This window comes from Agaricus bisporus, assembly GCF_000300575.1.
Source record: "Agaricus bisporus var. bisporus H97 unplaced genomic scaffold AGABI2scaffold_3, whole genome shotgun sequence".
Taxonomy (NCBI): Eukaryota; Fungi; Basidiomycota; class Agaricomycetes; order Agaricales; family Agaricaceae; genus Agaricus; species Agaricus bisporus.
In genome coordinates this window covers 774335-786258 of record NW_006267366.1, presented here as the reverse complement: position 1 = coordinate 786258, position 11924 = coordinate 774335, and the positions used below count along the sequence as shown (strand labels likewise).

The following is an 11924-nucleotide window of genomic DNA, read 5'->3' as shown; positions in this document are numbered from 1 at the left end:
GGCTACATATCACATTCAACATCCAGGGTAATGACATCGCCATGTCGCTAGACAGCGTCGACAATGACTTCCAAGAAACACTCGTTCCCATCTCCACTGGAATCTCTCTGGAACTCGATCTTATCAAACCCCGTCAACCGCAAGAGCAAGAGTCCAAACTAGCAATCTGTCTTCACCCCTGGTCTCGACTCGGAGGACGCAAAAGCGACCCGTGCGGTGTCTTATTCCACGAGCTCAGGTCGACTATAACGATCTCTGCAGTGTTCTTGCCTTTCTAGCCGAGGTATTACTAGAGAATAATTATCATGTGGTGCGGTACAATTCGAGGGGTGTCGGAAAATCTACGGGATATGCCTCTTTCACTGGCTTTAGTGAAGGAGAGGATCTACAAGCACTTGTCCGATGGGCACTAGGGCAGATAGAAAACGTCAACTCTGTTGTTTTTGTTGTGAGTTGGTTGTAGTAGCACGAGCATTGCAGGCTGACTTGTCTGCAATACTAGGGTTACTCTCATGGATCCTTGATTGGGTCCTTACATCCTCCCTTGCCTACACCCATCAAGACGTCACATTTTCTCCTTTCGTATCCCCTGGGTACGAGAGGATGGATTACATTGTTCCGGTCGTCTTACTACCAAGCCCAGCTTGAGAGTCTCCTCAAAGACGAACGGTCAAATGTCCTTGTAGTGTACGGCGACCAGGATGAATTTACTGGTGTAGCGAATTACGGGGACTGGGTGAAAAAATTGCAATCAGCCGCCCAAGGCAGTACTCGTCTATGTGTCAGCGAGATTAAGAACGCAACGCATTTCTGGCTGGGCGAAATCGGAGATGAGCTGGGTGAAGTGTTCAGACAGTGGTTACCATGACAATTTTTACCGTATAATTCTGTACCTAGCAATGTTTTTTCATCTCTCATCGTTGCTGTACAGAGCTGTACCTGTAACGTGGATTTCCCGATTAGGGCTTGTCGAACAAGCCCGTTCCGCTCTTTCCTCCTACCACCATCTTCCCTGCATTCTCGTCTCCTCCAGCTCTTACCATCGTCACGTCCCTTGTAGTGGCAAATGTACGTGTCATCCCTCGCCATGCTGCGCACAAATCCCACTCATCACACTCTCCCTCGATACCCATCAGGCCTCTGCCAGACGAACGTCCTCGCCAAAGCGTAGCAAATCTGATTGGCCGATTTGAAACTCAGACCAAGCGTCATCCAGCTACAGGCGCATCTTCACCAAGAAGTTCGAGTGTTGTCTCCCATATAACGGGGGATTCAGCCAAAGAAGAGCTCAAGGAGAAGCGAGAATGGCCGCCAAAACCGGCTGTAGAGGCTGCTAACGTGCCATCCGAACCCCCTACTTCGTTTCGTTTCAAATCTCCTGTAATACAACCAATACAACCAGAAAAGCCAGCACAACCAGCACAACCAGAACCTGAGCCCGTGAAAGCAGAATCCCCGCCTGTTCCTCCCGAAACAACTGCGACTACAAACGGAACTTCTGAGCCGAAGGAGGTACCCGAAATCCCTCCGGTGCCGGCATCGCCTAAACCAGAGCCAGAGACAAAGGGGACGCCAGTATCAGCGAAACCACCCCCTACGTCGAAAGCACGTACAACACCCAAACCCGCACAGGCTCCCCGAGCATCTCCGTCTGCCACCCAGAAAGTAGCCGCGAGAACGGTGCCGACCAGAAGCAAAACTCCCGCCCAGACCCCATCATCTCCCCCTCGCAGTCAACCTCGCAAACCCCAGCAGACAGGCCAACCCGCACCCGCAGTCAAGAAGCTACCTCCCAAATCACCACTTTCCCCCACTGCGCGACCGAAGACACCTATACGGGCAACGATCCCCTCTTCGAAATCATCAAACCTTTATGCTCCCACCGCTGCTTCCCTTGCCCGGGCGCGTGGTGACCCATCACCTGCACCTACACCTGCCAAAAAGGTCAGTAGCAGTGCACTCGAGCGGTTGAGTAAGCCTACTGCAGCATCTCTCTCACGCGCTCGACCTCCTACTACATCGCCTGCGGCTAAACCTGCGACTGCTCCCCGAACGAGTAACGCGCCTAGACCATCTGTTGGTACGCCTGCTTCCACCAAAGGCGGAAAAATACCTGCGACTCCTTCCAAGGCAAGGCAACCCAAAGCAACTTCTTCCCCTGAAAAGCCTGGAGAGGAAACAGGTCAGAGTGCTGCTATAATTTCGGATCCTGTGTCAACAGCATCCGAAGGAGTGGAAGAGGATGTTTTCTCTTCAGAGTCTGCAAAGACCCCACTTGAGGAGCCAGTCTCCCTGCCCCGCGAGCCAGAGCCCGAAGTGCAGCTAGTTGCAGAGAACCAGCTTGCTGATGATTCCAATCCGATCGAAGTCGTGGAATCAGCAGATGAAGTTGTAGAACCAGAAGATGAGAAGCCGGCTATCAAGGAAGAAATCGCATCCCCTCACCTAGAGCTGGATCAAGGACGCCATCCTAAGCGCGAAGAAACTGCGAGTGAAGCTACACTCACCGCCGAAGAACCTGACCTAGGAGAGACTCCAGAACATACCGTAGATCCTATCACGGACAAATTGGCGGCTCTTGCATCCAAGCATGATGACACCGACATCGAGCAGATTGTGAATCTTCTCGAGACCGCTCCCTCCACAAGACCCATCTCAATTGCCACCCCGCCCTCGGATTTGCAAGAAATACCCGATGAGGATTGATTACGTTCTATTCTCCGGAATTCCTTTATAGATGTCGTCCATAATCTCATGGTGTCGAGTCTTTCCTTTCGGAACTCTTTCCTACGGACAACAACTTTAATTCAATCTTCCAATTGACCAAATCACGTTTTTGCTCTGTACTAAGCACCTGCTTTTTCACATACCACTTGAAGATCTCGAGGTTTTCCATTTTGTCATGTTGTCAGTCCTTTCTGGTTATCCAGTTTATCCCTTTTCTCTTATGGTTTGGTTTTCCATTATTGAACTCTGTCGCTAGTTCTTCAAACGCATTCTTTTTCAGTACTTTTTTCTCTCTACCACATCTTTCTATTTATCATGGCGTCTTAATTATCTCTTGGAACACATACCTCATTATAAATGAATAATACTTATTAAATTATCATGCGCACCTGTTATACAACCTACAAAAGATTTCAACGCTAAAGGACCCGTATGTGCGTACATATGTGTAGTGAACCTCCATCCGCATGAAACCTTCAAGTTTGGAAGGGTTCAAATGGTTTTTTTCCAGAAACGGTCAACGCACTGCCTATTTTGGAATCGAGATTCGAACAACGTGTAAGTACTTAACGAAAGTCTTTGTTTCAGCTCCTTCACAGCTTTTGTTGTTCGATCTGTACCTTGCTACGCTCAAGGAGGTCCCTAAGTTAATTTATATATCTAAACTGAACATATCTGTTTCCATCCTGTGATACGTTGGAGGAACGCCCCCCTTCGAGAGCAGCTGTGACTTTCGATTACGGAGGACACGCTAAAATCGAGGAGAGGAAGTTGTGATGAAGCGGGCGATTTGATAAAGAACTGCTTCAAATAACGAAGTCAAAAATGTATGTATCTTTCTGTTAAGTGCAGTCATCGCGGGCATATAATTGACCAAAATCGACGTTCAGCCGTAAAAGTGACTCCAGCGAAGGCGCTGAGGCATTCAACGACATATATTGAGCGGATGGGAGTTGACGTTGAATTGACGAGAGCCCCCAGTCCCTCGATTCCTCGAATATTCCGGTTCGACCTTTTTAGAGGTAACCGATACGGGACTTTCTAGGCATTTAGCAAGAATTTTTTTTTTACACAAGTTGACGGTACAATTGCGGCTGGCTTTTTTTAAGCCCAGGAAGAGGAGGTAAATCGACGGTCGTTCGATGGCTAAATTTTCTGAATTGGGGGGTTTATATACACGAACAATCTCTGAGCATTTGAGAGGGTAGAAATGTTCCATACGATATCTGGCGCTTCGAAAGCTTCGAAATGGGTTCCAACTTCCTGGAACCTGTTTAACATGAAGCAGAGGAGCAAAGACTGAAGCCAAGCCGGAGAAAATAGTCTGATATCACGTTAGGAAAATCTGAATCCCATCACCACCTGGATTGACTCACGCTGCTATTGAGTTGTTGGGAATGTCAGTGATACATTTATGATGTACGTTCGCCTCAGGTCCTGTCGATTGATTGATCGAAACTAATTGATAAATTCTCACGCCCGTCAGGACGCGTCAGTTCACGACCTTAAGACTTTACCAGTACCTCCAGCTTACCCGCTATCCAGCAATCCGCCATGTCTACTTCTGATTCAAAGGAACAGAAAGCAGAGAACCCAACTCTCAGTGTTCTAGAAGAGGATGATGAATTCGAAGAGTTCGCAGTCGCAGGTGAACACGAGTAATATTTGCGACTCTCAAGACGATTAAGCTAATACTTTTCGCTCCATAGACTGGGACGATTCACAAACAGACCTAGCACACCTTGGAGGTGCTGCACCAGGAGCAGCGAAATCAGGTGGAGATAAGTTATGGGAAGATAATTGGGATGATGATGATGTTGAAGAAGATTTCAGTATACAGCTTCGGTGCGTCTTCAACATCTTCCATTCGCTTGTGCACGCGATTAACCCAGCATCTTATCGCAGAAGTGAACTGGAGAAGACTAAAAAAGCGAAGGAAGCCACTGGCGAAAGTATGCAAACTTGAAATGACATCTGGCTGCTTGTACGATAAAACAATATCCGCATAATGAATTTCCGTTCTACATCCTCGTCAAATTATCCATGTTTTTCGTCTTCGCTCGCACGAAGATCGCTACATCCATACTAATCACAAACCCTCAGCATATCCATCCCCCTTCCATTTTTACCGGTCGCCTCGTTATCCCCCCCCCCCTTTTTTGCACTGCACGCTGTCATCCAATAAATCTTCCATCTCATCTTGAGTCTGAGGCCCTGAGTACTCGAGCAACCACACTTAGAAACAGTACTACATTGTGCATCGGTACTTATCCAATTTTTACATTAATTGTTGACATATATCATAAAACGTTAATTACACTTTTTCTTCGTACTTCTCATGTTCAATCGAAGATGAAGTAGAGCTTTCGCTGTCCGGAAGGCCCATCTGCGACGTATCGAATCCATTCTCTTCCAGATACTCACGGAACTGTAAAGTGTTCGATAAGCGAGGTTAAGAAGGCTTTGCATGTATTTACCTCTCGATCCATCTTGTTCATTCCATCCGCATTTACCGGCTTCAAGAACAGGAAAGCAACAATAGCGCTCAGAAGGGCCATGCCTTGGGCTGGTCAGACTTAACCAAAGCAGATGCTGTCAACAATACTTACCACTCCCAACCCAGAAAGGACCAGTGTTGCCCCTAAGGGATTTGGCTCCACCAAAAGCTGTTCACAGAGTAAGTCTCAATCTCAACCTTTTGAGCGGTGCGAACATACCGTCGATCATAGGAGGGAAAGCTGAAGAGAAATACAGCTGTCAGCAATCGAGGAGGGAACTACATATTGATCACTTACCCCAAGTACCAACAAAAGCCCCGATTTTTCCAATTGCCGCAGCCACACCATAGAATTGGCCTCGGACAGCGGTGGGGCTAGATTTACTTGCAAGGAGACCCACGCAATTTCCAGCACCTTAATACGACTGAGCTATGCGGAGGTTATAGGAGAGATGACATTCATACCGAACTCCCCAAGGGCTAGGAAGATACCGTACACGACCTTCGAAATAAAGTGAGACGGGTCAAGGAAGGAATTTTAGATGCACATACAACAAATGCAGCGATGTGATCCGTCAATCTGGTTTGACCAGGTCAAGAGCTTACTTTGTGTGCAGAGCTATTTGCCTTACCTTTTATAAAGGCCACTCATAATGAAGCCGATGGTGCCTTGCAGGACAAGTCCGGTAATCTAGAATCAACATCAGGTTAACTATTTCTGACATGGCGGATAAAGTCAAAAACATACCAGACAATACTTGGGACCTAGGTAATCAACAGCGAAAGCACCAGCCAAGGTACCTATCGATGTATTGCGTGAGGTGTTAAATTCGTAGAAGAGACCACGACAAACCTGGAATGTAGAACAAGCTGTGAAAAGCACTCGTCATTACCAATGAACCGGGTATCGTAAGAAATACATACTTGATCACGACGTTCCATCCAAAAATAACAGTCAGCGAATCAGTGCCTCCCGTCACGCTGAACGACCATTCATTAGCCTCAGAACGAAGATATTATAAGAAAAAGCTCACTTATCAAGGATCGTCGAAGAGTAGATGCCGAACTATGGGGAAAAAATCTTGTTAGCTGAAATTATTGGGATCGAAAGTGAAAATCCAACAAACAGGGTATCTATTTCAGATTTTGAGTCAGCTATCAAACACATAAAACCTAGTCTGGCCTCACTTACGCAATGAAGTCGTAAAGGAACCTGATCAATCAAGTCAATCGGTCGTTGTTAATCAAAATTACATTGAAGTCAGAATACGCACCAGATGAATGAAATAGTTACAAGCGACGGCCAATATTTCTTTAACACCAATCCGTACGGTATTTTCACGTGTTTCATCGAATCCTTCCTGAAGCGCTCGGGTTCCTCCATGTTAAGTCGCCAGATGAACACCAATAAAGCAGGTACAACACCGAGCCCCAAAGATAGACGCCAGACGGCGCGGAGATGGTCATCACCAAATCTATTGCAGGTTCCATATCAATTTTCTGGGCAAGATATAGGATTAAAATTTCACTCACATCCAGAACAAAACCAAAGGCACAAAAGCAGAAATCACAAACCCAAAATCAATCATACTGTCTGGGAAGCGAATAAAAGGTGAGTCACGTTCGGCGCACGTGGGATATCAAGAAAATCTGTCTCTCACTTGTCGCCAGAGCAAACCACCTATGTTGTGCACGTTTGTGGATGCCGTCTTGCTCAGATTGTTCAGATGCGGATACAGAACCGCAAGGATATTCTGCACCGATCCCAATCCCCAAAAGGAAACTAAGTCGGTATTCAGAATCACCGACAGCTGTGTGGGTCATGAAATGGACTCACCGCATTGCACTCAACATGGCCAACATCCCATCAAGACTACCATGAGCGCCTGATGATGCAGCTGAAAGGCCAGAGAAAAGTGCCACAATGCCAGAAGCAACCATCTGTAGAAACATATAGGGAGGCTGGAATATTTGAGTATTCAATGACAAAACACACCATTCCGAACTTTCTACCGATCTTGTCGGACAGGTAACCTTCAAGGAAATGTTAGTGCATGCCCCGCAACTGGGATATGAGCATACCGAAAACGAGCATTCCAACGACTGTTCCAGCAAACGCCAAGCTCCGCACAGTCGTACCATAGCCGTTCGCATCAATTCTATCAGCACCGTAGATGCGGTTGAGCACTATCGAGAAGGTGAATGCGATCCTCTATAGAGACGAAATTCCATCTTACGAGTATTGACTAAATTCTGTAATCAGGACTGCCTTCATGAAACGAGAATGAGACCCACCGTCGGAGAGAACACCATTGGCATAACCTTTCCACAAACGCTGTCACCATATGTAACTTTCTGCGAAGGGCTCCACGGGCTCACCATCAGAGAACAATGCCGTTCCACAACTACAGAGAGCCGTAAGTTCAAGGAGGAGGAAGGGATGGAATCTAGTGAAACTCACGCAAAGATAAGCGAAACTTTCCGCAAGCGTTCCTTCAACGGAGGCGACATTTTCCTGTTATGCTGGGGATGAGCGAAGCTGGGAGCCAGAAAGCATCATTCCCGTATTAATATATACTTGTAAGAGCGCTATCTCAAGAGGCTAACTAGCACGTTCGCGCGCCATGTGAACACATGTCAATTTTTGTAACTGATGGATGGCCTAATTTTAGTTCCGGGCCTGGCCGGGCAAACTAAAAAGCCTTTTAAGATCTTCACAAGCTGTTGTTCGTCTCTTATTCATGTACATATTTCAGAAGATATTGTCCGACCTTGAAATCCCGATGGGCTCCCATTCATTCGGCGTTATGAGGATGAGGAGACTGCCTCTAAGGATGCAAGGCCCCCGGAATAGCTTTACGATGATCGCATGTGGGAGTACGCCACGGTCGACCATTTTTCGGGAGCCAGATCCGATTTAAAAAGATGAATCAGGGGACTCAATCTATCAGTAGACGGTCCCAGTAAAGCTACAAAAGCCCTGGTGTTTCAAGTCTTCTGTTACCAACTTGGATCGGATGCCAAATAACAGTCTTAACTTATCTGGCCGTGTACGACACGCGAGAACCTCCCAGAAGACTTCTTGTTCTGTATATGAGATCTTATCAAGTATCTTAAGCGATTTTTTGCAGGCCCAGATCCGTGAAATTTTGGACAGAATTTGAAATCGGCTTATGATCCAGACCGAGAGAAATTTTCAGAAATCGGGCGGAACGGAAATTCCAAAAATACAAAAATCTGATGTGCGACATTTATAAGAATATCCCGGGGGCTCATTTGCATTGGTTACTTGTTTCTTTGAAGGACGGAAGGTGGATATCTGATAGGCAGAATTCCCGACAACGCTTGAGAAATATATGGTCCGAATATCCGCCGAGCGTATCCCGTATAGGCCAGAATTAAAATGTCAAAAAAGAAGTAAGGAAGGAAAGGAAAGAGTCTGCTTTTCGCCGCCATGGCCTTTGACCCAAGGCCGCTCAGTTTGGCTGCTTCAGAACATCAATATTCACGCCACCAACCAACCATTGATAGCCGGTCTGTTTTTAGATCATGAACAGCCGTGAGAAATCGGCGGTGTCGCTGGCGCGTCCAGCATTTATGCACCCCCCTGTTTATGCTCTCCCAAAGTCCCATGTTGAATAAGGTAGTACAATACTATAGTTCATGAATATTAGCTGCTTGATTTATCTGCTCGCGTATATCTGCATGATTATCAGTATACTAAATACATCGGGTATTAGTATGGCCGGTTATACCGATACGTCATGAACTGCTTTAGCTTGACTTTAGCGCTGGCCGTTGGGAAACGGCATGTGATTTCCCGCTTTGCATACTCAGGGGTTCCCGGAGTTTGTCTGGTTAAAAGTACCTAGATACTGTACTAGCTTCGCGTCATTACCTGCAGCGACAAAGGCGCGCCTAGAGCTGTTCGGACGTTCCATATTTCTACGAACCTTTTCCACGTTTGACGCAATGGGCGCTTCCCAAGAAAAGAATCAGACCCTCACCGTGAGGGATAATAGAACCGGAAGGGTGTACACAATCCCGTATGTGCTCTGGTTACTGTGGATTCCCAGAAGAATTTGATTTTGGGATGACCGGTCCGGAATATATGGCTAAAGCTGCGAATTGACACTTCATTTCTCCATAGAATCGACGACAACAGTGTACCTGCGACTGCATTCAAAGCTATCAAGGCCCCACGACTTCCAGGCGAAAGAGAGGAGAATGAGACGGAGAAGGGATTGCGTATTGCAGATCGGGGTTTCTTGAATACTGCTGTCATCAAGAGCAAGATTACCCACATTGATGGAGACGCTGGCGGTAAGCATTGTTATTCCTTGATTTACCAGAAACCTCCCATTTATACCTCTCTAGTTCTGCGTTACAGGTATGTAGTTCTATAAGGCAACGCATATCAGAGACTCACACAAACTTCCGTAGAGGGTACCCCATTGAACAGCTTGCTCTAAAGTCTTCGCATCTTGAGACAGGTATGCGCGCCAGACTCAACTGCATTTCATCACGTCCTAAGACCTCTGCAGCCTACCTCCTCATCTACGGGGTTCTTCCTACCAAGCAACAACACGATGTGTTCCAAAGTGAAGTTCACCGCCACAGTGCAATGCATGCAGATTCCGAAGAGTTTTTCCGCTCCTTCCGGTAAGGATCCATGCAAATCTATTCTCGAGCTTCCTAACTGTTAGTCAGGTATGATGCTCATCCCATGGCCATGTTGACGAGCGCCTTTGCATACTTGGGCTCGTATTACGCTGAAGCGAACCCTTCGCTAGAGGGTCAAAATCTCTATACTACAGGGACGCCTGAATCTTTGACCATAATGGATAAGCAAATATACCGTCTGATTGGTAAAGCTACAACATTGGCCGCGTGAGTTCTCGACGTATTTCCAATGGACCAAAGAACTAAGTGAGGGTTTTCTAGAATGGCTTATCGAGTCAGGCAAGGTCGCGAATTCGTTACGCCTCCTCATGGGTTAAGCTACACAGGATCGTAAGTAGAACGGATAGGAGGCAAGCAGATCATCTCTTGATGCGCGGCACCTAGATTCTTGTATCAAATGGATCACCTCGGGCAGGAGGATTATCGACCAAACCCGGTCTTAGAGAAAGCCCTCGATGTTCTGTTCCTGCTACATGCCGATCACGAACTCAATGCTTCTTGTACCACGGTCTTACAGACAGGAAGTTCATTAGTCGATCCTTACTCTGCCATCGCGTGAGTGGGCTGGTACCAAATTTCATTCTCCTTTCATAACATCTGATTGCCTTGTCTGCAGTGCGGGTTGCGCTTCTCTGTAGTAAGTATTAAACCATCTATATAGCTTTTCATGGCTAATGCAGTCATGAATGGGTATTAGTGGGCCCCTCCATGGTAAGTCAGGGGCTCTTCATTTGCTTCTGCTGCTGAAAAAATTTCGCAGGTGGTGCCAACGAGGCGGTTATCCGAATGCTCATATCAATTGGAAAGTAAGTGGCGCAAAGATCTACTTGCGACGATCGCGCTCATTAGTTAGGCCTGAAAATGTTCCTTCTTTCATCGAGGCCGTGAAAAGGCGTGAAAAGGTTCTATCTGGGTTTGGGCATCGGTGAGTGTTCGTGCGTAAACTTGACATATGCGTTTTTTTTAACACGTTTTATTTAGCGTTTACAAAACGGTGAGCGTGCAGGTACATGGCACGAGGCCAGCTAATCAATAAGAACAGTCTGATCCACGTTCATTCATTGTTCGGAAAACAGCGGATGAAGTGTTCAAGATGTACGATTGCTTGCTTTGAGTGGCTTCAGGGGTCTCATACATCCTTTCGTTTAGCACTGGGAAGGACGAACTTCTTGAGACTGCAATGGCTCTCCATGAAGCAGCCATGAAAGACGAGTACTTTATCAAAAGGAAGTTAGCTCCCAATGTGGACTTTTGGTGCGTTTTTCGACACATAATTATTGTGTGTCCAAGCTAACAATAGATGTAGGAGGTGCGTTTAGGATCTTTCGGGCCGGTTCCTCGCGTTTTCGGTGAGACGCTAATGCTTTGAGTTTGTAGCGGCCTGATTTATCGTGCAATGGGTATGTAACATCTTCATAAATCAGAAAATAGCACGAAAATAAACCGCTAACATCTTTCCTGAAGGTTTCCCATTGGACTTCTTCCCCGTGTTATTTGCGGTACCACGAGTTGTTGGTTGGCTGGCCCACTGGCGTCAGGTAGGATGATGCTCTTCCATAGTCCGATATCAAAGGAATAAATCATTATTATAGATGATGTTGCAGGAAGGAGGTGTCAAGATTTGGAGACCTCGACAAGTGAGCCGTATCCTCGTGTATGATCTGAGATGAAGTGCTGATTTTTTCGCAGATTTTCGTAGGTGCGGCGAAACGTGATTACGTACCAATTGAGGAGAGAAGCGCTGTCACCGGAATAAAGAATGCCCCTTCACCGATTGCCCATTCCGGGTGAGTTCAATATTCCAAGAGATAAAATCCTGGAAAAATCCCATGGTGTCCATGACGACGTATTCGAAACGTTTTTACTGATGGAATTTTCACAGAATCATGAAGAGGACTATGCTAGGTACATTCAAGGATAAGCCACTGACGAAGCTGTAGTAGCGAATACCTTGTATTTCTTTTATCTCTTTATCTATTGTGCCAATGAAAGGAATGCTTTAATTGGGGTAGAAGAG

General features: G+C 46.5%; 4 protein-coding genes across 4 annotated transcripts; 3 read left to right on the top strand and 1 right to left on the bottom strand.

Moving 5' to 3' along the window:
* Positions 1–20: 20 nt before the first annotated feature.
* AGABI2DRAFT_218018 (hypothetical protein) lies at positions 21–918 on the top strand. Its single transcript, XM_006459042.1, has 3 exons — positions 21–211; positions 262–448; positions 503–918. Exons 1-3 carry the CDS (start codon positions 42–44, stop codon positions 866–868), a joined length of 723 nt encoding a protein of 240 aa, XP_006459105.1. The 5' UTR covers positions 21–41; the 3' UTR covers positions 869–918.
* A 3300-nt stretch (positions 919–4218) lies between these two features.
* Positions 4219–4779, top strand: AGABI2DRAFT_191165 (hypothetical protein). The gene is made up of 3 exons (XM_006459041.1): positions 4219–4375; positions 4437–4572; positions 4633–4779. Exons 1-3 carry the CDS (start codon positions 4282–4284, stop codon positions 4691–4693), a joined length of 291 nt encoding a protein of 96 aa, XP_006459104.1. The 5' UTR covers positions 4219–4281; the 3' UTR covers positions 4694–4779.
* A 178-nt stretch (positions 4780–4957) lies between these two features.
* Positions 4958–7811, bottom strand: AGABI2DRAFT_191164 (hypothetical protein). The gene is made up of 24 exons (XM_006459040.1): positions 7686–7811; positions 7604–7629; positions 7520–7546; positions 7462–7470; positions 7307–7411; positions 7221–7258; positions 7062–7165; positions 6886–7007; positions 6758–6818; positions 6499–6699; positions 6417–6437; positions 6352–6358; positions 6259–6290; positions 6149–6205; positions 6078–6094; positions 5973–6025; positions 5857–5915; positions 5777–5804; positions 5690–5726; positions 5523–5639; positions 5445–5465; positions 5337–5393; positions 5205–5287; positions 4958–5155 (listed from the first exon to the last, which is right to left on the bottom strand). Exons 1-24 carry the CDS (start codon positions 7733–7735, stop codon positions 5042–5044), a joined length of 1446 nt encoding a protein of 481 aa, XP_006459103.1. The 5' UTR covers positions 7736–7811; the 3' UTR covers positions 4958–5041.
* Positions 7812–9096: 1285 nt separating this feature from the next.
* On the top strand, positions 9097–11916 carry AGABI2DRAFT_191163 (peroxysomal citrate synthase). Its single transcript, XM_006459039.1, has 20 exons — positions 9097–9270; positions 9375–9547; positions 9602–9614; positions 9668–9717; positions 9769–9886; positions 9935–10114; positions 10169–10237; positions 10292–10462; positions 10524–10544; positions 10605–10618; positions 10668–10713; positions 10761–10832; positions 10889–10901; positions 10950–11002; positions 11057–11161; positions 11282–11307; positions 11372–11445; positions 11500–11544; positions 11597–11694; positions 11790–11916. The coding sequence occupies exons 1-20, from the start codon at positions 9197–9199 to the stop codon at positions 11845–11847; spliced, it is 1473 nt and encodes a 490-aa protein (XP_006459102.1). The 5' UTR covers positions 9097–9196; the 3' UTR covers positions 11848–11916.
* Positions 11917–11924: the final 8 nt, after the last annotated feature.

Bases quoted from the DNA above. Each gene is read 5' to 3' on its own strand.
- AGABI2DRAFT_191163 (XM_006459039.1), top strand. From the start codon at position 9,197: ATGGGCGCTTCCCAAGAAAAGAATCAGACCCTCACCGTGAGGGATAAT. The intron at 9,271-9,374 runs GTATGTGCTCTG...ATTTCTCCATAG, and splicing joins GGAAGGGTGTACACAATCCC to AATCGACGACAACAGTGTAC. The intron at 10,238-10,291 runs GTAAGTAGAACG...CGCGGCACCTAG, and splicing joins GGGTTAAGCTACACAGGATC to ATTCTTGTATCAAATGGATC.
- AGABI2DRAFT_191165 (XM_006459041.1), top strand. From the start codon at position 4,282: ATGTCTACTTCTGATTCAAAGGAACAGAAAGCAGAGAACCCAACTCTC. The intron at 4,376-4,436 runs GTGAACACGAGT...TTCGCTCCATAG, and splicing joins CGAAGAGTTCGCAGTCGCAG to ACTGGGACGATTCACAAACA. The intron at 4,573-4,632 runs GTGCGTCTTCAA...ATCTTATCGCAG, and splicing joins GATTTCAGTATACAGCTTCG to AAGTGAACTGGAGAAGACTA.
- AGABI2DRAFT_191164 (XM_006459040.1), bottom strand. From the start codon at position 7,735: ATGTCGCCTCCGTTGAAGGAACGCTTGCGGAAAGTTTCGCTTATCTTT. The intron at 6,819-6,885 runs GTGAGAGACAGA...TTCGCTTCCCAG, and splicing joins GTGGTTTGCTCTGGCGACAA to ACAGTATGATTGATTTTGGG. The intron at 5,916-5,972 runs GTATGTTTTTGA...TGTTGATTCTAG, and splicing joins TAGGTCCCAAGTATTGTCTG to ATTACCGGACTTGTCCTGCA.
- AGABI2DRAFT_218018 (XM_006459042.1), top strand. From the start codon at position 42: ATGTCGCTAGACAGCGTCGACAATGACTTCCAAGAAACACTCGTTCCC. The intron at 212-261 runs GTGCGGTGTCTT...CGATCTCTGCAG, and splicing joins GGAGGACGCAAAAGCGACCC to TGTTCTTGCCTTTCTAGCCG. The intron at 449-502 runs GTGAGTTGGTTG...CTGCAATACTAG, and splicing joins TCAACTCTGTTGTTTTTGTT to GGTTACTCTCATGGATCCTT.